General features: G+C 37.8%; 1 protein-coding gene across 2 annotated transcripts in view; it reads right to left on the bottom strand.

The window, feature by feature from the left end:
* Window positions 1–24,482, bottom strand: part of mthfsd (methenyltetrahydrofolate synthetase domain containing) — a 121,640-nt gene that overhangs the window by 34,999 nt on the left and 62,159 nt on the right. The window contains exons 3-7 of one of the 2 annotated variants that reach the window (XM_051871040.1): window positions 10,600–10,713; window positions 10,368–10,481; window positions 10,194–10,284; window positions 9,996–10,108; window positions 8,738–9,067 (exon numbers count right to left, since the gene is read on the bottom strand). In XM_051871040.1, the coding sequence (XP_051727000.1) occupies window positions 9,026–9,067; window positions 9,996–10,108; window positions 10,194–10,284; window positions 10,368–10,481; window positions 10,600–10,713 (474 nt within the window). In that variant the 3' untranslated portion in view covers window positions 8,738–9,025. Of the gene's footprint in view, window positions 1–8,737; window positions 9,068–9,995; window positions 10,109–10,193; window positions 10,285–10,367; window positions 10,482–10,599; window positions 10,714–24,482 lie in introns of those variants that run through there. The other variant, XM_051871039.1, reaches the window with a different exon arrangement.

The raw sequence follows: 24,482 nt of genomic DNA, 5'->3' as shown, positions 1-24,482 counted from the left end.
AATTAGGGGCAATGCTTGACATGGGCGTAATAGAAGAATCCAACAGTAACTGGGCGAGCCCGATAGTTTTAGTTCCGAAAACGGACGGCTCGGTTCGGTTCTGTGTGGATTATCGCAAGGTGAATGCTGTGTCGAAATTCGACGTGTATCCAATGCCACGGGTGGACGAACTGCTTGATCAGCTCGGTACGGCTCGTTTTTATTTGACACTGGACTTAAAGGGATATTGGCAGATGCCCTTGTCTCCATAATCTAAAGAAAAGACAGCTTTCACCACGCCGTTTGGATTACACCAATTTGTCACCCTTCCGTTCGGGCTGTTCGAGGCTCCGGCTACCTTTCAGCGTCTCATGGATAGGATTTTACGGCCCCATGCTGCGTATGCTGCTGCCTATTTAGATGACATAATTATATTTAGTCATGACTGGCAGCGGCATATGCAGCATTTGAGGGCCGTCTTGAGATCGCTGAGAGGGGCTGGGCTCACGGCCAACCCGAAGAAGTGTGCAATTGGGCGTGTGGAAGTAAGATATCTGGGCTTCCACTTGGGACATGGGCAGGTGCGTCCCCAAATTGATAAGACAGCAGCAGTTGCTACCTGTCCGCGTCCCAAGACCAAAAAGGAGGTGAGACAGTTCCTAGGGCTGGCGGGATATTATAGAAGGTTTGTACCTAATTATTCGGACCTCACCAGCCCTTTGACTAATCTCACTAAAAAGGAGGCACCAGATACGGTCCAGTGGACAGAGCTGTGCCAGCAGGCCTTTACCCAAGTGAAGGCTGCTTTATGTGGTGGGCCGTTGTTACACTCTCCTGATTTTTCTCTCCCATTTCTGTTGCAGACAGACGCGTCGGACAGGGGGCTGGGTGCCGTCCTGTCCTAGGAGATAGAGGGGGATGAACGGCCGGTGCTGTACATTAGTCGGAAGCTCTCGAAGAGAGAGACTAAGTACAGCACCATAGAAAAGGAGTGTCTTGCCATCAGGTGGGGTCCTCACCCTCCGCTATTATCTCCTGGGACGGGAATTCACCCTCTGTTCAGACCATGCCCCCCTGCAGTGGCTCCACCGCATGAAGGATACCAACGCGCAGATCACTCGTTGGTATCTAGCTTTACAGCCTTTTAAGTTCAAAGTGGTCCACAGGCCGGGTGCTCAGTAGTCAAGCCGACCCTGTCCTCTTCCTTCCTAAACATTGAACCTTGTTACAGTCATTTTTTTGTCATAGAGACAGAAGTAATATCAATTGAAACTATAGAATGTCTTTTATTTGTGTACACTCACAGTAAAAACTAAATGTTGTGCTTTTTGCAAAATAAATAAAACTAACATGATGCAAGACCTGTCATCTCTCTCTGAATGAAGTCCAATCTTATACTCCTTCAGAAAATGAACTGTAACTTAGTGAATACTTATCACACAAACAAGAGACATATGTCTAAAGAGATGTTGAAATGTCAGGTTTTAAATCATGCAAGTCATATCGAAAACAAATATTCTCTGTTTATGTAATCTGTTTGAAAAGAGAGACTTGTGAAAAGAGAATCAGCTCATTATCCGCTAATGCGGCTACGCCCACGGAGCACGAGCGCTATTGAGATGGAAATTCTGAGGCGATCAATGCAACAGAGTGAACGCTCGTATCAACTCGGAAAAACGCATCAAGCTTAGTCAGTTTCATGTACTTTTCATCGTTTTGAGATGTGCTGAGGAATAATTCTAAAAGGATTTACCTCTGAGGAAGAGCATGACTGGATTCAATTCCATTTCGAGGATCAACTTGATCAAGCCAAGGATTGTATGTCATGCCATGGTAAGTTTTTTTTAATCCCTAAATTATTTATTCTAATCGCGATATAAACTCGTGCCTGTCAATGAGATAGTGAGATGAGTGAAATCGACTGAAATATGTAATACTGAAATAAAATGTGTTAGCAACATAATAAGCTGCACATTAACATTTATAGGCTCTATAATATAACAAATAAGATACTTAAAATGTCATAGCAATATGAATGTTTAGACAATATTTATTTTGGCCTGTTTTGGACAGATTATGAAGAGTTTACTGTAAAATAGTGCCACATCAATGAAGCTTTCATTCACAAGGAATGATGAAAGCTTTGTATCACAGAAATAAATAATATTTTAAAGTATATTAAAATAGAAAACCATTATTTTAAATTGTAATATTTCACAGTATTATTTTTTCTGTATTTTTGATCAAATAAATGCAGGCTTGATGAGCATGAGACTTCTTTTAAAAAAACATTATAAATAGTAATGTGTCCAGTCTTTTGGCCTTTACTGTAATTAAAAATATAGGCCTATACAAAATTTTCTTCACATGATGTGCATGTGCATGTGTGCATGCATGAGATCACAAAAAATCATGTTTTCTGTTCAGAGTCGACATTATATTAACGTTAATACAATAGCTGATATGATCCTGTTATCAGCATGTTCACAGAGGGTTTTTTCTTTTATCTCACAGATTTGAGAATCATAGTGACCAGATATTTGCCCACATTGTACTGAATGTTATGATACTGAGATCACTGACTGGAAGCAGCGTTTTTTTTTTTTTTTTTCCTTCTTTTTTTTTTTTTCTCGAGTGCAGAAACACCAAATGCCAGGTATGTGATGTTTACATACAGGTGCTGGTCATATAATTAGAATATCATCAAAAAGTTGATTTATTTCACTAATTCCATTCAAAAAGTGAAACTTGTATATTATATTCATTCATTACACACAGACTGATATATTTCAAATGTTTATTTCTTTTAATTTTGATGATTATAACTGACAACTAAGGAAAATCCCAAATTAAGTATCTCAGAAAATTAGAATATTACTTAAGACCAGTACAAAGAAAGGATTTTTAGAAATCTTGGCCAACTGAAAAGTATGAACATGAAAAGTATGAGCATGTACAGCACTCAATACTTAGTTGGGGCTCCTTTTGCCTGAATTACTGCAGCAATGCGGCGTGGCATGGAGTCGATCAGTCTGTGGCACTGCTCAGGTGTTATAAGAGCCCAGGTTGCTCTGATAGTGGCCTTCAGCTCTTCTGCATTGTTGGGGCTGGCATATCGCATCTTCCTCTTCACAATACCCCATAGATTTTCTATGGGGTTAAGGTCAGGCGAGTTTGCTGGCCAATTAAGAACAGGGATACCATGGTCCTTATACCAGGTACTGGTAGCTTTGGCACTGTGTGCAGGTACCAAGTCCTGTTGGAAAATGAAATCTGCATCTCCATAAAGTTGGTCAGCAGCAGAAAGCATGAAGTGCTCTAAAACTTCCTGGTATACGACTGCGTTGACCTTGGACCTCAGAAAACACAGTGGACCAACACCAGCAGATGACATGGCACCCCAAACCATCACTGACTGTGGAAACTTTACACTGGACCTCAAGCAACGTGGATTGTGTGCCTCTCCTCTCTTCCTCCAGACTCTGGGACCCTGATTTCTTTACTTTAAAATTTACTTTCATCAGAGAACATAACTTTGGACCACTCAGCAGCAGTCCAGTCCTTTTTGTCTTTAGCCCAGGCGAGACGCTTCTGACACTGTTGTTCAAGAGTGTTGTTCAAGGAATGCGACAGCTGAAACCCATGTCTTGCATACGTCTGTGCGTAGTGGTTCTTGAAGCACTGACTCCAGCTGCAGTCCTATCTTTGTGAATCTCCCCCACATTTTTGAATGGGTTTTGTTTCACAATCCTCTCCAGGGTGCGGTTATCCCTATTGCTTGTACACTTTTTTCTACCACATCTTTTCCTTCCCTTCGCCTCTCTATTAATGTGCTTGGACACAGAGCTCTGTGAACAGCCAGCCTCTTTTGCAATGACCTTTTGTGTCTTGCCCTCCTTGTACAAGGTGTCAATGGTCGTCTTTTGGACAACTGTCAAGTCAGCAGTCTTCCCCATGATTGTGTAGCCTACAGAACTAGACTGAGAGACCATTTAAAGGCCTTTGCAGGTGTTTTGAGTTAATTAGCTGATTAGAGTGTGGCACCAGGTGTCTTCAATATTGAACCTTTTCACAATATTCTAATTTTCTGAGATACTGAATTTGGGATTTTCCTTAGTTGTCAGTTATAATCATCAAAATTAAAAGAAATAAACATTTGAAATATATCAGTCTGTGTGTAATGAATGAATATAATATACAAGTTTCACTTTTTGAATGTAATTAGTGAAATAAATCAACTTTTTGATGATATTCTAATTATATGACCAGCACCTGTATATCTCTGAACAGGATTTATTTCCAGGTATAACTGTGTACTCAAAATGTGTCTTTGACTCATTTATATAGTTAACTATATTTTAAACAAACTTCAAACAAGAAAATGAGATATTTCTTTTGTCATTGCATTCTTTCTTAGTTCACTCAGTCACATTCCTGACTGAATGGCTCATTATGTGGCTCATTAGGAGCAGGATCTTAATGCCCGGGATACACTGCACGATTTTAGCAATCCTATAAGATCATTACAAATCACACTGTGCAATATGGATCTATTAAACTTGGGTACGACATGCATGTAGACTGTACGACGATGACACCTATTGATTCGTAGGCTATGATGCAAGTTTCTATAGAAGTATAAAACGTCATCAGTATGCGCTAGTGGTAAATAAAAAGACCATGTTGAATCACACTTAGGCAGTTGTAGTTTTTATGTGTGATGAAACTAAAAAGGAAGCGGCGAAAGAAGAAGGGAAAAGAGCTTGAGGTAAGCAGTTTTAAGTTTTAGCGCCATGTCGCGTTGATTTCATGTCGCATTTTCATTGGCTGGTCAGTAGACATAGGTCGTACCAGCAAACACACTGTGCGTTGATGAGGCTGAATTTCTGACACTCTCAGAAAATGATCGTAGGCTATCTTTGGTCGCAAGACCGGGAAAATGGCCGTCTTTAAACCTCTCTCACTGTACGGCATGGGACCACCGATTAAGAGCCACGATCACAGAAATCGCCATGATTGTTTCACGATGGCAATCTTTTGTCTGGGACAGCTAAAAATCGTGCAGTGTATCCCGGGCTTTAATTTCCTCAGGTGTGAATCACAGCATTATTCATGAAGATTCACGCCTCTTCTCATACGGCCTGTGTAAAAAAGGCCACCCTTCGGAAATGGACTCTCCCAAACTCCCCCGCCTCTGTTCATGACTTTGACTGTTCCAAAACTTTCCGGGGAGTTGAAAAACAAGATGTTATGGAGAGTGGCTGCGTAGATGTGCTTGTTTATTGTAAATAAGTTAAATTTGTCAGAAGTGTTACAATCCAAAGATTTTGAGGATTATGTGTGTGCGTGCAACTAATTGTAAGTACAATGCATATTTATAATACGTTCATGAGAGAGATTAAAGATCGCTATCGCGGCATTCTGCCTAAATGTTCACATTGTTAAATATGTTTGCACTTTATACTGTCACGTAAATTTCACATGATCCTCCCGTGTTATTTATCTGGACAGTATTTAATGTTAGATCTGTATTAGATAGTGTAGGATTAAAATGTGTTTCAGGGAACATGTACAGGCGTGTTTATCTAGTGAGTTAGACGCATGCGCTGTTAGCACTACATGCGCAGGGCACGCAGTACAGTGTTGTAATCATTTGTACAGAGTTTGTATTTGTGTATATATATAATTCACTTTATGTCTAGTTTTCTAATGCCCTTTACCATGCTGATTATATTTATAACCAGTATTCAAGTACTCTTTTATAGATCTAACACTGTTTATAGATCTGTGATTGTATGATTGTTTATTTATATTTTGTATATTGTTTATGTTTACAGAACCACACACACACCAACGTGTAATTTGCACAATAAATCATCTACAAGTACTCCTGGTGTGAGACATAATGTTCTAACCGGACATCCTGTGGCCGTTCAATTACTCTGAACCTTCAGCCTGTGTAAACAAAAAATGCCTTAGAAATTTAAAATCAATACATTGTTTTATGCATCTGAGTAGGCAGGATAATTTCCACATCATTTTGAAGCAAAAACTCTAGACTAAAATATACCGTTCCCAAAAGTTTTGTGAAATTTTTTTTTGTATGTATTTTGAGGCCTTATTTCAGTTACTTTTTTTGTTTTTTCAAAAACCATGCATATACATAATTCTCTCAAAAATACAAATGTACGTACTTGTTGCTCACATATTATCGTAGCCTAGTTTCTGCTGAATACAGTGTAATGAGACTTTTGTCATTAATGTGTTTATAAACATCTGAAAAAAGCACAAATGTCAGGGCATGTCAAAACTTCTCCAGGACCCCAAATCAGCCTCAGACTCCAGAGGGTTAATGACTCACACTTTGGTGGACATCACTATCTCTTAGAATGCATTGTATGTTTGTTATATTTATCAGAGTATAAATGGACACAAACTGCCAGCTTACTCTCCTCATGCAAATAAGTTCACTTTCAAACAAAGGAACTCTCCTGACTGAGAATTGCACCTTACATCAAGCCAAACCTCAAAGGTGTGACCTCGGTGGAACTTAAAGGGCAACTTCACAGTGACCTCCTTCTAGTTCTTGCTGCTTCTTCTGATTGCTGTTCAAGTGAGACCTCACCCAACCGGCACAGCTGGGCGGGCAGTATGGGGTTAGATTCCCGCCAATAGTATTGCGGTAGGGCAGGCCTCATTCACTTCAAGCCATGCACAACTTCCTTGACCACAACAGGGTCAAATTAACAGCACAAGTTTGACGTCATTTCTTTATTCAACACAGAAGATATTGATTACAACTTCAACACCCTCGGACCGAAGCATTAAGAATTTCTCCTGAGACTGCATATCCTGACGCTCTTCAACAGCTAAGGCATTTGCAAGTATAGTACATTTGAACATTAAACAGCGATTTAGCATTAAGTTGTGAACCCCTTTGTTAACAAAGGTGCTTTATAGTGAGAAACTAATGGTTCTTCCTGCTCGTTAAATTACTATTTTCATAGCTCCATTCCCCTGTTGTGCTATGGTTTCATTCACTTCCACTCTCTCATTTCCTATGTATGTGTGGGATTACAAATTTAAGAATCTGTTTAAGATCTGCTGATCCTACATCCTGACATAACCTCACATGAAATACTAAGGTAATATACTAAAGTATATTGTATTTAACATTTTGAGGTAAAGATAATGACAATTTAAGGAGATCAAGGCAGGCAGCCCAGGTGTCTGTAACATTAACCTTTTGTCTGCATGCACTTCCTAACCATTTGGCAGGACAAGCTCAAGATACAGCGGTGCCTTTGTCTCTATGATAATGTAAAGGTATGGGCGATACTGTCAGACTGAGTGGATTAGCACCTATGCATTTGAATGACACCGTTATGCTGATTAGATCATGGCTGGGAAATGTAGGGAATGGGCTGATTCCTGCACTGCATTTGCATGCTTTGTTTAGATTGTCTCCACCTCTACTCTATGTATCCCTCCCCCTTGAATGTATATGAACTACCAAGTACACTGCCTTAGTTGGACTTGGATGACTACAGCGATGCACAGCGCGTTTCTCAATAAAGAGTAACTTCTGCTTTAAAGATATCCCAACGTCTCCTGGTCTCTGCTTCGACGAGGAAAAAGTTTCCTACATATGCATGTGTTTAGTCTAGCTATGTGTTTGTGATTTAGTTAAATAAAACTGTTGTGCACATTCTTGCGAGTTGATTCTGATCTGCGTATAAACCAATGTCAATTTAAATGATTATGATCACAGCTACATGCTAAGAAAGCGTTATTTTTCGGTGGCCACGGAAAATACCCTTCCTAAAGTGTTGATAGACGATCAATACTGAGTGTTCTCTGGCTAAACAGATTAATTGATTGTAATAGTCATTCAGCTACATGAAGTTAATTCGATTAACTGATCCAAATATTTATAATTAATTATAACGAGTTATGATTAATTATTCATATTTCCCTTTTGATCTAATTTGCTTACAGTAGGTAGCTGCAGCATTAAAAAAAAAAAAAAAAAAATGCAACCCTGGTGTTTTCAAACTAAAATGGGGTCTGCAGCATGCAGATATCTATATTAGAGAATATCATTGGGTGGTTGGCAGGTGGATGATTTATTTTTTACAGTGGATTCAGGTAGAAGTCAATGCACAGACCCCCCCGAGCCCCCTAGAGGGACCAAGGATTTTACCACTTCTGCCTCAGGAAAAACCCTGGTTTGGATCATAATTAAAATGCAGTGGTGCTTCTAATTTCAAATGGCTACAGATATTTTTTTGTTTAAGATGTTACAGATGTTTAAGACCAGTTTAGCCCAGATAAAATAAACAACAAATAAATTTCCTTAAAGAGAAGAGAGAGAGAGAGAGAGAGAGAGAGAGAGAGAGAGAGAGAAGGCAACCAGTATCGGAATAGGCCCATTTACGTGTATATTTAAAAAAATAAAATAAAAAAATAATTGTAAATCAGCCATGAAAAATCTTGATCTGTGCATCACTACTGTGGCTTTGCTTTTAAATAAAAGAAATCTGTTTATACACGCTAAAAATGATGGATTAAAAACTACCCAATTTGGGTCAAAATTGGAAAAAACCCAGCTGGCTGTGTTAAATATTTGACCCAACATGCTGGGTTGTTTTATTAAACTCAACTATTCATTAAATATTACTGACTTAAAATGAACCCAAAATACGTAGCACATAAATTGCACATAGAATTACTTGAGTAACAACACAGGCAACAGTAATAATGAAAAGGTGAACATTTATTAATAAGAAAGAACACCCAGGAATGCACAAAAAATAATTGAGTTAAAACAACATGTACATGTGCATGTGAGTGAAAAAGAGCAGAAAAGAATGACAACTCAATTATACAGCTTATGCCGTTAAACGCTAATTACTTTTTAAAAGTTAAATACTTAACAACAATTAAAGATTAAAAACAAATGTGAGCATATTTTATTTATTATTTCTCATGCCAACAAACAGCACAGCGGTGTGTTGCCAAAATCTGAGCCGGTCATGGGCCGCTGTTAGGCGTGGGAGCTGCGAATCTCAGCGAATCTCCCTATAACCTGCACATAAACAAACAGTACAGAGTTCTGAGAAAATATTTTAACATACAGATTAATGATATTCAGTATTATAACAAATAAAATAAGTTTATTCAAGGAAAAAGATGTTTCCATCATGCAAGACCACCAATGCTGACTGGCATCTCATCTCTATATATTGCATTGCATTAAATAAAATGATTTGCAGCACTGTAAAGACTTTATAGACAAAATAAAATGCATACAAACCTTTATTTTACTGAAGTAAAGCACCAATTCGGTGGCGTTGAGATCTGCTCTCTCCTGAGAAGGATGCAAAAAGCCTGCGCTGTGTAACCCATCTGATGGGTTGTTGTGTGGGAGGGCAGGAGGGGGAGGGGTGTATTGTTTCAGCTATCAGTGAGATTGACCAGCCCCTAACCCAAATGGCTGGGTTACACAAAAACTACCCAACCATGGAAAAAAAAGACCCAACAAAATAACCCAACAGCCTCTACCCAGCGTTTGGGTAGAAAAAACAACCCAACGTTTTTTTTTTGTTTGTTTTTTTAAAAGAGTAAAATATATATATAAATTGTAATTGTGGTACATGCTCCTTAATTTTTGGTGGGTGCACCTACATTTTTGCTGGTTCTCCTAACTTTTTAAGTAAAAAACTCATTTTGAGCCCTGTGTTTACTAGATTTCACAGTAAAATATTTAAAATTTTAACAGTTTATCTTCCATCTCAAATTATATATCTGAAACCTTGATAAAAGATTATTCAAATACACAAACAACACAAAGACTCCTATCTTCATCCTACAATCTGTAAATCTTATCCTTTTGTGATTTACGGAGGATCATTTAGGAGTTATAGAAAGTTTTTTCACATTTCATTTCAAGGCTTTTTCATTTTATTAATCACAATGAGTAAAACCCGACAGTTATTACAGGCTACATTACTAACCTGGCAATCATGAACAATGGTGACAACCATAGTGGATTCACCCACGGCTCCCATACATGCCATCAGAGCATATTCCATATCCGCAAAGCCTTCACCTTTTCCAATTCTGTAGCCTAATGGTATTGAATATGGTCATTTCATTGTATTATGAGAAGAAAATACAAGAAACTCAAGTCATCCTAAGGTGCAGAGTTTTACCTTTATCAGATACAGCCACAGATCCAACTACGACAAGATCCACTTGAACTTTGTCATCTAAACCAATCGGGACACTGAAATCTTTAATACCCTTAAGCAAAGAATTTTTCAATTTAAACGTGAGGAAGTGCAACAATGCAACAATGCATAACTTTAGAAAATGCATAATTTCACCTGAGAAGTAGAACAAACACGCAGTTCTTGTTTGGTTGCACCTTTTGGTGGAATGATCCTGTTGAATAATCCAGTTCTTAGCCGAGGTGTTGGAACAAGCAATGTTTTTCGTGCCTTTATTCAAAAATAAAATGGGACACGAATTATGTCATTAAATTCAACGTGTTAAATGATTATATTTACAACCCAGAATACCAGTTTGATGATGGTACCAGAAATCTAAATAATATACCTGCAGAGCAGCTAATCGAACCCCCTCCAGTGGTTTGTCAGGACCCACCTTGACTGCAGCAGTTTTGGTGAAGACCTCTAAGAGTGACACCTTACCACATGCCTCCAGTGCACCCTGAAAATGGGGTTATGACTGGATTAGATCACACTTCAGTGGAACTTGCTTCTAAAATAATGAAGCATGTGTGTTCCTGAGGTCTATCTGGATTCACTTTGATCACTCTGCTGGAGCTAAAGTCTTTTTAAAATTTCAAACATGAAAATTAAATAATGCTTTAATTAGCAATTTTTTTTCAGACATTAGAAACAAAGTCTGGAGTATTTGTGAAAATTAATTTAAAAACATTTACTTACAATTTAAGACATTTTTGAACAATTTCCAAAACAAGTCCTAAAAAATCTCATTACTGCAACAGTCTGAAAACATCAACACTGTTAGAAAAGCAAATACATTTTCACATTTTTAAAAATGGATTATTAACAGTCATGGGCAGCTACTTGAAATTCTGAAATATTTATTTTTAAATGAACAGTTTTTTTTTTTCTATTTTGATTGATTTCTCTCATTACCTTCCACAATTTACAACTTTTTTTTTTTTTTTTTTTTATATTTCAATGAAACCTGACATATATTTTCAAAATGATGTGGCAAACCTGAAAGAACATATTGTATATATTCCGCACATGCATTTGAAAGCAAACTACTATTTTTCCATTTACTAAACAAATATTAAATAAACACCTGTTGCGGTAATGATACATAGGTTACGGAAATGAGGTTGCTGATTTCAGTAATGATAATAAGTATACTAAAAATGAGGTATAGTTTAAAAATATAAACATATGTAGAAAATAAATTAGATAATATTGGCATGATTATGGATTTAAGTTCAATCAGTTTGATTTTGCAGTGCTTCAAAAATATAGGCTTGCATAGGCAAAAAATTGAGAACACGTGTTTCCCTTTTGAAAGGGAACTCAACACTGCGTTTGACATGCTTTGGGGAACGCCTCCTCGTGAACCAGTGTCCGAAAACAATTATCAAATCACAACAATCCTATTGGCCAGCGACAGCCTATGATGTCATCATTGCACGACCCGGAAGTAAATAAGGAGCGCCTAGAGAAGCAGTCAGTATCTTTTCGTCTTCAGGGACTGTTTTGTTAGAAAGCAAACAATATCAAATCAGTACTAAGGTAAGACAAATTATGTCTGACAAACGTTTCAGGAAGTGTGTGCATCCGTGTCCCATAGTGTTTACATCTGATCACACACAACTTATAACGTTGTCTTTTATGAGAACAAAAAAAACTGGTCTTTTCCTCGAGAGAAGGACCGGCAGCTGCGCCTAATGGTTCAGGTCTTACTTTTGCTGAAGCAGAGTAGAGACTAGATCATGGGGTTCTCAGCTGGAGCTTGTTAAAGAGTTGAGAGGGGTGAAATTCCCTTTGACCTTCAACAGCTGATGGGAGAGAGCTGCGGGATTATGATGATGTGTTGTCTTTGACAGCATTAGATTCAGCAGCAATTGCTCTTCTTGTTCTAAGCCAAACAAGAGAGCAGGAGATGGCTGATGAGGATGAAGATGGTGAGCCTCCTGAATCCTCAAAGCCACCCTACCCCCGCGTATATACAGCTGTTTGAGATTATGGAACCTGCCTCTGACAGACTGCAGCTGCCACTGGAGCAGGTTAAGAAAGAAACCGCTCGCGGACTGTTCAACTAACGGTTCCTTTTTGGCCATAATCCTCCAGCCACCATAAGCTTTCCATTCCTTCTTGATCTTCATACAGAGATCGAGAAGGCAAGGAAGAACCTGTATTCAGCTCGCATTCATCAACATCAGCAGGTTAATTCGCTGGTGTTGATGGAGTGAGTATGGGTACGCGCCGATGCCTCCTATTGACGAGATGGGTGCAACTATCTCGTTTTCATATATGGCTCCCTTAGAGCTTGAACACTGAAGCTGACACTCGTGTTGTTTGAAGTAGAAGGCTCCGTTTGGGGCTCCTTCAGAGCATAATAGCTTGTTGTATTACAAGGCTTGCTGGTAGGTGTTTCAGTTAGAGTTTGCTCATTTGGAAACTAGCACGTCACAGGTTTATGCCCGTGATCACCTGAAGTAGTAGGTCTGTTTTTTGGTCTCCCTCAGAACATGGTAGCGTAATATTCTTTGTACTCCTCCTGCTTAAAGAGTAAAAAGTGTTTTTACTGAGCACACTGCTTGTTGGAATGTGTTGAGGTAGACTGTTATGTGGCCACTCTACAGTCTTATCTGCTAGTTAAACTCTGTTTCAATCTGAACGAGTTCCTATGTTTTGTGGGCTCTTGCATTATCAGCAATTGAGTTGCTTTTAGGTGTGTGGCCTTCACAGGCTGCCCTGTAAGGCGAATCCCCCACATCTGAGTGTCTTTTAGCAGATTAAGCATGTAGTTTTCACATGGCTGGCCTTTGCAAGGCTGCTGTGATATATTCTACATTGTGTAGAATTACTTCATGTTGCAGGCTCTCTGGGACCCTCCATGATTTTGTGCCTACAGTATGGTCTACCCGTTAGGTTGAGCCCAGTACTCCCCTCGTCTAGAGGGTTGTTCTGCATAGTACTTAGCTCCCTAAGTCTGGTCAGTGGTTGTAGGCCTCTCTGAGGCCTCCCTGTTGAAGACCGGCCCCTAGGCTGGTTGTACTCCCCTTGTTTGGGTCCCTTTAGAGTGCATAGCCTCCTCAGTGCAAATAATCAAGCGCTGAGTAGATCCTAGAATTGAGCAGAGTTTTACTCCCCTCACTGGTAAGGGTAAAAAAGCGCTAAGCTGATTCCTGCTCTCCAGGATGCCCGTCTCTACGATCTGGTCTGAGTTGGTTACTGCCTCTTTGCAGTCCCTCTTACTGGATATCTTCTCATCCTCCCTGGTGGCAATCAGGGTCAAGTACGTTGTCACTTGTTCCCCTGACAAGTGACTGGCTAGGGTTCCCTTGGGCCCCCTGGCTACATTCCCTTAAAGGTACCCTCTTTATTTTGAAAAGAAGCTTGGTTTCAGAAACCTTTGAGGGGCCTTGGTAGGCCTTTATTGGAAGGCCTCTTTGAGGCTTATAGCTTGGGCTGTTGGCCATAGGGAATGCTGTCACTGACAGCCTATGTATGACCCGTAGGGGAAGTGGTTCTGGCATTTCAGTTGAAACTGTTAGTTCTGACATTTGTCTAGCCATTTTTTGGCACGCACTCCCCTCAAGCATGGCGGCGTGGGTATTTCGTTCCCCAAAGTGTGTCAAACGCAGTGTTGAGTTCGCAAGGGAACGTCTCAGGTTATGTATGTAACCATGGTTCTCTGAGAACAGGGAACAAGACACTGCGTTACCTGCCATGCATCGGGGCTGCCTGCTAACAGTCCCTTCAGACGATAAGGTACTGACTGCTTCTCTAGGCGCTCCTTATATACTTCCGGGTTGCATGATGATGACGTCATAGGCTGTCGCCAGCCAATAGGATTGTCGTGATTTGATAATTGTTTTCAGACACCGTTTCACGAGGAGGCGTTCCCCAAAGCGTGTCAAACGCAGTGTCTCGTTCCCTTTAGAAATTTAGAAATACAACCTGCACCACCCATTTACCAGATTAATAATGAGAAGTTTGACTTTTTTTTATTTATTTTTTTTATAAATAGTTATATTGATTGGGTCAAAAACAATGGGAATGTAGTTTGGGATAGCTAAAGTGTGTGTTTTTTATGGCTACTGAAAAAGGTTTGAGTTGGTTCTTGTAAAGGGTATATCTAAGCATGAACATCTAATATTTTCAAGTTTTTCCCTGGATTGTTCAGCTGTGGGATTACAAATTTATAAAATGTTATATCTAGGTTCCAATGTAATAGTATATAAACTGAAAACTTTATGTAAATTGAGTTTTATATTTTGAGGTAAAGATAATGACATTCTAAGGAGATCAAGTCAGGCAGCCCAGGTGTCTGAGACATTAACCTTTTGTCTTTATGCACTTCCTGACCATTTGTCAGGACAAGCTCAAGACACAGCTGTGCCTTTCACTCTATGATAATGTGAAGGTATGGGCGGATACTGTCAGACTGATTGGATTAGCACCTATGCATTTGAATGACACTGTTATGCTGATTAGGTCAGGGCTGGGGAAATGCTGGGAACTGACTGATTCCTGCACTGCATTTGCATGAATTGTTTAGATTGTCTCCACCTCTACTGTATGTATCCCTCCCCCTTGAATGTATATAAACTGCAATGCACACTGCCTTAGTTAGACTTGGATGACTACAGCGATGCACAGATGCACACACAGTGAGGAGCCCGGGAAAGAACCGAACGCAACAGGCTTCGGGGGCCAATCCTGCGGTGAAGATTACCTCATAGGCCTTCCCCCAACCACTAGTCCATCCTTACCTCACTGTTCTTTAGGTGTTGCAGAAATTAAGAAATAGGGAAAGAAGGAACAACAATAGCAGACTCAGACTGAACAGAGGATACAACCCTAGCGTTTGCAGTGTTTTACAACAAATATTGCTGTTGTTTTTTGTTTTCTTTCTTACTCTGTGCAGATACCACTTGATGGCTGTCCCAAGACCCATACGCACCAACCTCCTCACCTGCGTATGAAGCCACAACCTCTAAAAGACAACTAGGCCCACTACCGAGCCAACTGTCACGGAAGAAAAATTAAATACACAACGCAGAGAATCTCGTACGGGAACTTCAGTCATCCATCAACATGATCAAGATTGCTGTACTAGTAGTCATCATGGACGTCGCACAAAGTGTAGACTCCAGAAACAACATATTCTTAGAGCTGATGAATATGTCAAGAAACGCCTTGTTTGCTGGAAAGAACACTTGCATGCCACATCCACCTTCGGTAGGAGCAGGAATACCATGGGTAGCACACCCTATTTCTGACTGTGATACCTGCACTCTATTGGGTGTTCAACACTAATGGAATTTTTAACAAAAGCACATGTCACAATGTGACTACTCCTCCAGCCTCGCCATGTTGCATTCCAGGTTTAAGGTCCTGCAATTTGACGTCAACCACACCTGTTATGCCAGACTTACTCTTACCAATGACATTTAGTTGATGTGTTGAATATCTATCCTCAGACTCGAAAGACTTGGGAAAAATTCCCAGTGCTGCATGCGGTTTCATAATTAAAATGGGAATGTCACTGAAGACAGAAATTTCATCATCCACACGACAAAAGAATGAGGATGTGGAAGTATGTATTAGGCAAACTCGTTCATTATCGAAGCTATTTAATGTGAACCAATGGTGCAGGATCCCCCCTCCAACCGGCATGTTTTGGCTATGTGGAACCTCAATATATAGTGTACTACCGATCAAGTTTAATGGCAGGTGCACCTTAGTCTATGCCCTACCTGCAGTCAGAGAAAACTTGAAATCCACTCCAGTCCTAATAACAGAAGATACCACCTTTCAAAATTCTCCACATCTACATAATTCAGCTCCTACCACAAACAAAGAAGATTCCAGGACTCACTTGTGCACAAACATGGTGGTCAAGAACTCTTGGAGCATTAATCCCGTCTTATGGTGTCATGCAGGCCCTTGATCAAGTCAGAAGCTTATCGAATTCTGTACAGAAACTGGCCAATGATACGGCTTTGGCCCTGGGTAACATCACGGACACTCTCGCTTCGCACAAGATAATGATCTTACAGAACAGAGTGGCCTTGGATTACATTCTTGCAATGCAAGGGGGAGCATGCACCATTATCAGACCTGAGTGCTGTACCAGGTTAATGGATCCAACAGAGAACTTGAACAAAATCCAACAAGACATTCTTGATCTTTCAGCAAAATTACACCAGATGACTGAAGACAACTCTTCATGGTTTGGAAACCTGTTAGGTAAACCCTGGCTGTGGATCAAGGAAATAGCAATTCTGCTGTTGTTTTTTCTACTGGTGTACTATCTATGTATCAAGTGTTTCATTCAACAAATGACCCACGCCCATCACAAGGAAATGACAGTTCCAACCAGAACAGACTATTACCCGTAAGAACTACACGGACCTTAGCTGCATGTTTGTTTCTGCGTCAACATGCCATTCGTCACTACAATCAACACAGAGCAAGTGCTACGTGCCTGTAATGATCACAGGTTACAAGAATGAAACTTTTAAGTGTCTAAACTTGTATTTTGTGAGAGTTATTAGAACTCTCAAAGGGGGAACTATGGGATTACAAATTTATAAAATGTTATATCTAGGTTCCAATGTAATAGTATATAAACTGAAAACTTTATGTAAATTGAGTTTTACATTTTGAGGTAAAGATAATGACATTCTAAGGAGATCAAGGCAGGCAGCCCAGGTGTCTGAGACATTAAACTTTTGTCTTTATGCACTTCCTGACCATTTGTCAGGACAAGCTCAAGACACAGCTGTGCCTTTGTGTCTATGATAATGTGAAGGTATGGGCGATACTGTCAGACTGATTGGATTAGCACCTATGCATTTGAATGACACTGTTATGCTGATTAGATCAGGGCTTGGGAAATGCTGGGAACTGGCTGATTCCTGCACTGCATTTGCATGCTTTGTCTAGATTGTATACTGCCTTAGTTAGACTTGGATGACTATTGAGACACGTGCTGTGCGTCGCTGTAAAGAGTAACTTCTGCTTAAAAGATATCCCAACGTCTCCTGGTCTCTGCTTCGACGGAAAAAGTTTCTACACAGCCCTAAAAGGATGGTTCACACCAAGAAAAGGTCTATAAAGTAGTAATAATATTTTTTTTTAGGCATTTTTAAAATTATATATTTCTTTATAAAAGAACTCCTTCCAAATAACCCTAACCATTCTATAATGATTAAATTTTCCTAATTAGAACTTAATTTGTGTATTCATTATATAGTTTTAATGTTGCGCATTATTCTGTTAGAGACTGAATGGAGTACTGACTCTCTCTGTCTGTGTGTGTGTGTGTGTGCATCCTGTAATAAGGACTGAATGGCTTACAGTCTACAGATTTTACTTTATTTGTTAAGGCTATACTATATTTTTGGTTATATTTGTTACCAAAAACAATAACTACAAAGATAGTTTTAAAAATTACTCAACATTTAAGAGAATAGTAGATTCCACACTCCACACCACAATGATAATGGCAAAGAAAAACAATATTGCTGGAATCACTTTCAAAACAATTTTCTTCCAGCTGATGAACAACAAACATTGATAACCAATCAGATTTTACCAAATTTAAAGAGCTCAAACATTCCGCATTAATATGGGGATGTCATTACCAACACTTTGTAGCATGTTATTCAATCCTCATCAATCATCTCAGCAGCATGAAAAAAGGCTTTTATTAAAATTCTGAATAATTAAATTCGGTAACACTTTCTATGAAGACCATGCTTATAATGAATTATAGCTCCATTTATACTTATTTATAAATATGTTCATAAAATAGTAATACTTACTTATAAAGACTTATTAAGACCTACACCACATTATAAGAACAGTTATAGTTTAATAACATTTATATTATTTTTATAATTACTTATAAGTCACGCATTTTCCTTTTCAATGCACGTTCAGTATTAATTAGTCCGTTGTATGGTTCCATGAATGTATTTATAAAGATGCAGCTTGCATTGCTATAATGTTATATCATAGTTACAATGACTTTTTATTCAGATTTATTTCTGTCAAATTAGTGAAATCAAATGTTAAGAAATCACGAATGTGTGCTCATTTTACACTTTAAGTTGCTTACTTGTAAATGTAACTAATGAACAACAATTCCTGTAATTAAAAAAAAAAAAAAAAAAAAAAACAGAAATCATTAATACAAACAGTTGAAAAAAAAGTATCTTTTTTTAATGTTACATACTAGCAAAACACTGCAACAATATTTTTAGAGTATAATTCCAAACTGCTATAAGCAATACCATGCAAATGGATGAGGAGATATAGATTTTAACAAATCAAAATTACCTCCAATGCAAACTTTAGCCATTCAAGACATAACTAGTTGATACAGCAAACAAGTGTCTCTGGAACTATTTTATATTTGATCATTTATAAATCAGTGTATAATGGCTTATGAGCATGCACACTGAGAAAGCAAATGCATGGCTTATAAGTAATTACAAAAATAATATAAATGCATCTATAACTGTTCTTATAATGCAGTACAGATCTTAAAGATCTATGAGCTCTTATGAGCTCTCTTCATAAATCAAATGGCAAAATAAACATACAATGTTTTATTAAAAATGTAAAATGGCCAAAAGTATTCTGTGAGAGTTGTGTTTAGAGGTTAGGGGATAGAAAATATGAGCGTAGTATACAAAATATTTCACCTGTAGAAAGTCTTCGTAATGATAGATGTGCCAACATGTGTGGGAACATCCACATTTGTGTAGACTTCCCGACACTGTAGATTTTTTTTTTTTGTAAACCTTTTCTCTGAAATGTCACCCTAGCCTTTGCTAAAGTTTTCCAACAGTTAGTAAATATTATTTAACTTAACTCATAATATATATTTATAAATAGCCCGTATGACAAAATTCTCATTACCGAAACAGAAGTTCTCTCTACCGCAACTGTTGCAGTAAGTGAGAATGTTGTTGCGGAGGATGAGGTACCTTAGAATATTTGCAAATCCAGAGAAGCTATGATGATTGAGTCAACTTTTTATTCAATGTACATAATTAGACAATAATGAAGTCACAGAAAATTGTTAATTTAAAGTTTTTCTCAAGGAAAATTTCCTGTTATGGTAATGATAATCAAAATGTCGTGTACATGGTCTGACAAAAGAATTTAACTTTTAACTGGATAAATATAAAGAGATCTGCCTACCTGGTAGCCATCTTTAAGGTTCTGGCACATGTGTCGCTTAATTCAAAATCAAGGTTTATTTAAAATTGTGTGTGTGTGTGTGTGTGTGTGCGTGCGCGTGTGTGTGTGTGCACGTGTGTGTGTGTGCGTGTATAAATAGTCCTTAAAAAATGTTGCGGAGGATGAGAACATCCGTGATGGACACTTCATTTTCCCGCTATTTTTTCATTAATTATTATACATTATAAAATAATATTTTTTTTGTCATTTGAAAACATCTATTAGAACACACACACATATATACATTTACACACACACACACATATATTATATATACATATATTATATATATATATATATATATATATATATATATATATATATATATATATATATATATTATATATTTTATATATATATATATAATAAACACACACACACACATACATATATATAATGTGTGTATATATATATATATATATATATATATATATATATATATATATATATATATAAATAAAAGAATATTTTCATTTTTTTATGTTTCAATTACAATGTTACATTCATTCAGATCTACCTGGACGCATTGCGGTAATGAGAATTTCAACAGAAAATGCTGTAAAATACAAAAATACTTCATTCCTATGTTGAAATTACTCTTTGTTCAGTGTAGAGAACAATATTGCCTTTATTATGTTTTTATATATTACTAAAATACATGTTTAATATTTAAAATCATTAGTGCCGTAGTGTTTTAATAGTTTCGTGAGAATGACCCATTTTTTGTTGTTGTTGCTTAACTATTTTGTGTTTCATAACATTTTTGCTGAAAAGCCAAAAATTAGGTACATCGTATATCATAGTATATCTGAAATACAAAAATGGGGTAGATGGTGCCTTTTTTATTTTAGAAAGCATTTTGGGTTACACTTTATTTTAAGGTGTTAGTATTACAGTGTAATTATATATTTAAGTACTAATAATAATTAAGTACATGTACTTACTATAGGGTTAGGATTAGGGTTTGGTTTGAAGTTAATTGCATGTAATTATGTTATTATTACAGTAACAACATGTAAAATGTTTAACAATGACACTGTAAAATAAAGTCACACCGCATTTTATATTTAAAATCAATGTCAATAAACAGTAGGTCCCAATAGTGTTAATTTTGTCAGCTTTTTTTTTTAAAAATTTAGCCTTAGCTTTTGTTGTCAAATGTACTTGTTAGTTTATCATATTTAGACAACCTTGTCCTGTTGTTGTTTAGTCAAGTTTTAGTTGAATAAATGTAAGTTTTTTTTTTTAACTAACCACAATTACAAACAATATAGTCAAGACCCATGTTTGGATTTATTACAATACATCACTGAGAAGCTTTGATCGCAGATTTAGTCGCAGCAAACCGTGCAAAAAGCTAGTGAAAGAACACAGTCTGGCTGAATGACACTTTAATTTAAGCAGAATCTCTCAAATGGAGATTGCCAAACTCCAGCTTGTTTGTCAGTGTTTTCAGATCATCTGCACTTCTTCTGCAACGTAGAGAGTGTGCGTATGTATGGTTGCCAGACTGAAAAGATTTACTAAAATACTGGGCAGAAAATGTATCCTTTTAAAGGGTCATGAAACCCCAAAACACATTTTTTGAAATGTGAACAGATATGTACAGGCTGCGCATCACTGAAAACACTCAAATTTAACCAACAAGTGGAAACTGGTTATTTTTGTGTTTTTCCGAGCATTTTCATTCTTCTGGGTTGAAAAACAAAGTTGAAGCAATGTTACAGAATCTGATATAGATGCGTACCTCTGGAGTGTGTGATTGGCTGCTGGGGCTGGAGAGGCACAATTCTATGTCATCCGGTTCTGAGCGCTTCTCTGCATTTATTCATGAGAATGAACTCTTTCGACCCAATCACTGCGCTGTATTATGCATGGGATTGCATTACAATGGAGAATTCAAACAACATGTAACAATATGCGGAGCGCGCATGAGAGCGGTTTCTGTGCGGAACGCCACGATGAGTTTAACAACGCTCGCAAGTGGATCAAAGATCATATACAGACTAGAGTAAACGTGTTTCAGGTTTTTAAGGACATATTTCACATACTCTATTGCTCTAAACATAAACCAGCACAGTGTACGCGCATATTTTTAAGCACGTCTTCTTCAAATATGTGCAAAAAAGGACATCCATACAGCCCTATGTCTGATGATGAACACAATGACATGAGGAATTATTCTGATACATAAGACAATTATGTAGACTGAAAATTCAAAGAACAATGGACAAAATAACTATGCCTTTATTCTTTCTTTGTTAAACTGCATTGTGGTGTTTGTTTGTTGCAGAGGCAGTAGTGCTCGTAAATTTATTGCAGAGACTGTAGTGCTCATAAATGTAATGAAAATATTATTAAACCTTTTAAATGTTCTTCCGCGTTTCTCCCACATTCTTGGGAGTTTGTTGTCATATAGGTTTACATTTTTAAAACACAAGTGCCCTCAACTTTTTTTGTTTTTTTCTCTCCTTGGTCCTATTTTAATATTCATGTGTCTGTATAATGAGTGTGTTGCAGTACTGTTTTTTATTTGTTGTTTTCTCCCCTTTTCCCATCCTCTACTCTCTCACTGCTTTACACGCCCATTTCTTGAGACTTTTTAAACTCAGAGGGGGTTCATGACACTAACAGATGAGCTCTGATTGAGGGATTTAAACTCGACATCTGGCAAAAGCAAACACGAAAGATCATAGTAGAGGCTTGTACAGCAGTCTGTAATATTTTTTTTTTTTTTTCGACAAAGATATTGCATGTTGATATAGTCAGTTATTGTTTAATGACCTTAGTGTCATTGTCATCATCTTATCTTAGTCATTGGGGGAAAAAAAGCTTGTTGACAAACATTTTATCATCATAATTTTCCATTAACGAACTTAACACTAGGTCCCAATTATGACAATGTATTCCATATACTTTGCTTGCCAGCCTGAAGTGAGATTTTGATTGCATGGCCAGGCGAATCAAATACATGCCCCTATTTTAGATTTTAAGGATCCAACAATTCATTTTTAATTTCGTCTCAATAGCATAAATTACCAAAATGTTTCAGCCTATTGTTGTACAAGATGCACTTTTTTAGAAACCCATTGACCTTACCCACCATATACACTGGTTAGCTAGCTTGCTAATATTACCAATCATTGGTTTCCCATACAACAACGCAACTCGCTGCTTAACCACTATAGTACGATGCATTGTTGGAGAAACTAACTAGCTAACTAGCCCTCCATGCCAGTCCAAGGTATAAATGGCCATGGACTCCTAGGGCTGCCAAACCGGTTCTGGCTAGAGCACAGCAAGAACAAAGAAATGCTCAAAAAGAAAGACATTTTCTAAACATATTGGCTTGAAATCACTAAAAATGGACAGGAATACTGTAAGGAATATGTCCTATACATCCTTTTACTCATCTAGGAAATTGTGCACACACAGTGGAAACTACACCTGGAATAAAAGCCAATGCAACTGCACCCACTGAGACAGAAGTGTGGTACCTCAACCAATTCACATCAAGTTTGGACTCTACGAGTTCAGAACACTGCCACAAGGACTTTGAGAAAGGTTTGAAAAAGAAATAAAGCATTTAAGGTCCTAAAGGCACTGTCTTATTTAACTGTGTATTTTAGGACAATACAACAAGTTCCACAGGATGGAAAGGTCAAACCCTTGTTCTGAGTTTCTGACCTGACGAGGGAAGAACAGCAGCATGACCAAGGTGATACTCTTGCGAGTAAACCTTTCACCACACGGATCTTCAAGCAGCCCAACTGCTTCTGCAGAGGACTTTGGCTCCTGACCTGCATAACTCAAGTACCTCCAACCTACAGAAGATCCTACGGACCGACCACCATCTGACCTCCAGTTCTCTGGATTACACAAAGACCTCCAGCACTCAGTGCAGCTATGCAACTGTTGGAAAACAATCCAGTCTCCCACTGCACACGGAAGGATACCAGTGGACAACGTTTCCCATTCCTGGACTGATCACTCGACCAAGTGAAATGTAAATATAAGCTAACCAAACCTTTTCTCAAAGCCCTTGGCATTAGGTTGTTGCTAAATGAAATTGCTATTTGTGTAGAGACTGTTTATCTAAGGTCAGCGTACACAGATACATACATTAGACACGTTATCTGTATTTATAGTAAATGCTTATTTACTATTTCATACCAGTATCCAGAAAGACCACAATTGACTCCCTCATAGACTGCTAATTACCCATTCATTGCTTCGTCCAATCTGTTGCTCATCTACTTGGTATTTAGTTTTGTTAACATCCATTTGTGTTGTAGTTTGTCGTTTCTGTTTTGATTCCAATTTTTTTAGTAGTTTACTCATTTTTCCTTAGTAGTTTAGTCATTTTCCTTCATAGTATTTAGTGAGTGTGATATTTTACTCTTATATATCTTTGTTAATAAATTCATTTTATTGCAAACTGTGTCATTCTTGTTGATAATCAGAGGCTCTACAAGCTCGCCCGAATCTCACTAAATCCTTCAGATTGGTCAGATGATAAACTTCCTCCAATTTATAAAATTCTAATTCAGTCAACAATCTTTCATGATTGTTCTTTATTGTCAAGGTGAGATTCCTGACTGGTGCCCCGAAATATTGGAAGGAATCATCTGACTCAATATTAATATTAATACAAAATATTAATATTAATATTTAAGACCATAAATAACTACATTTGTGGTGCCCTCATGTGAGGCTAATCCAAAATCACTACACCATTATCATGCATATGAAATATTCACAAATATAACATTTGAAACATATGGAGAAAAAAAAAAAAAACAACTTTAACGATGATCAAAATTAAATACGAGTTGTTTCTGCATATTGATCTAGGTGTTAGAGACAGAATTCTGCCATCTGCTGATTAGAGAAAAATAGTTTTAGAAAAAAAAAAAAAAGTGTAATTATCATATACATCCAGCAGAGGCCCATAGAGATCCATTCATTTTTCAGGATGTGGCTAACTGCTCT

Source organism: Ctenopharyngodon idella, chromosome 18 (genome assembly GCF_019924925.1).
Source record: "Ctenopharyngodon idella isolate HZGC_01 chromosome 18, HZGC01, whole genome shotgun sequence".
Lineage (NCBI taxonomy): Eukaryota > Metazoa > Chordata > Actinopteri > Cypriniformes > Xenocyprididae > Ctenopharyngodon > Ctenopharyngodon idella.
This window is presented reverse-complemented; position numbering and strand designations above follow the sequence as displayed.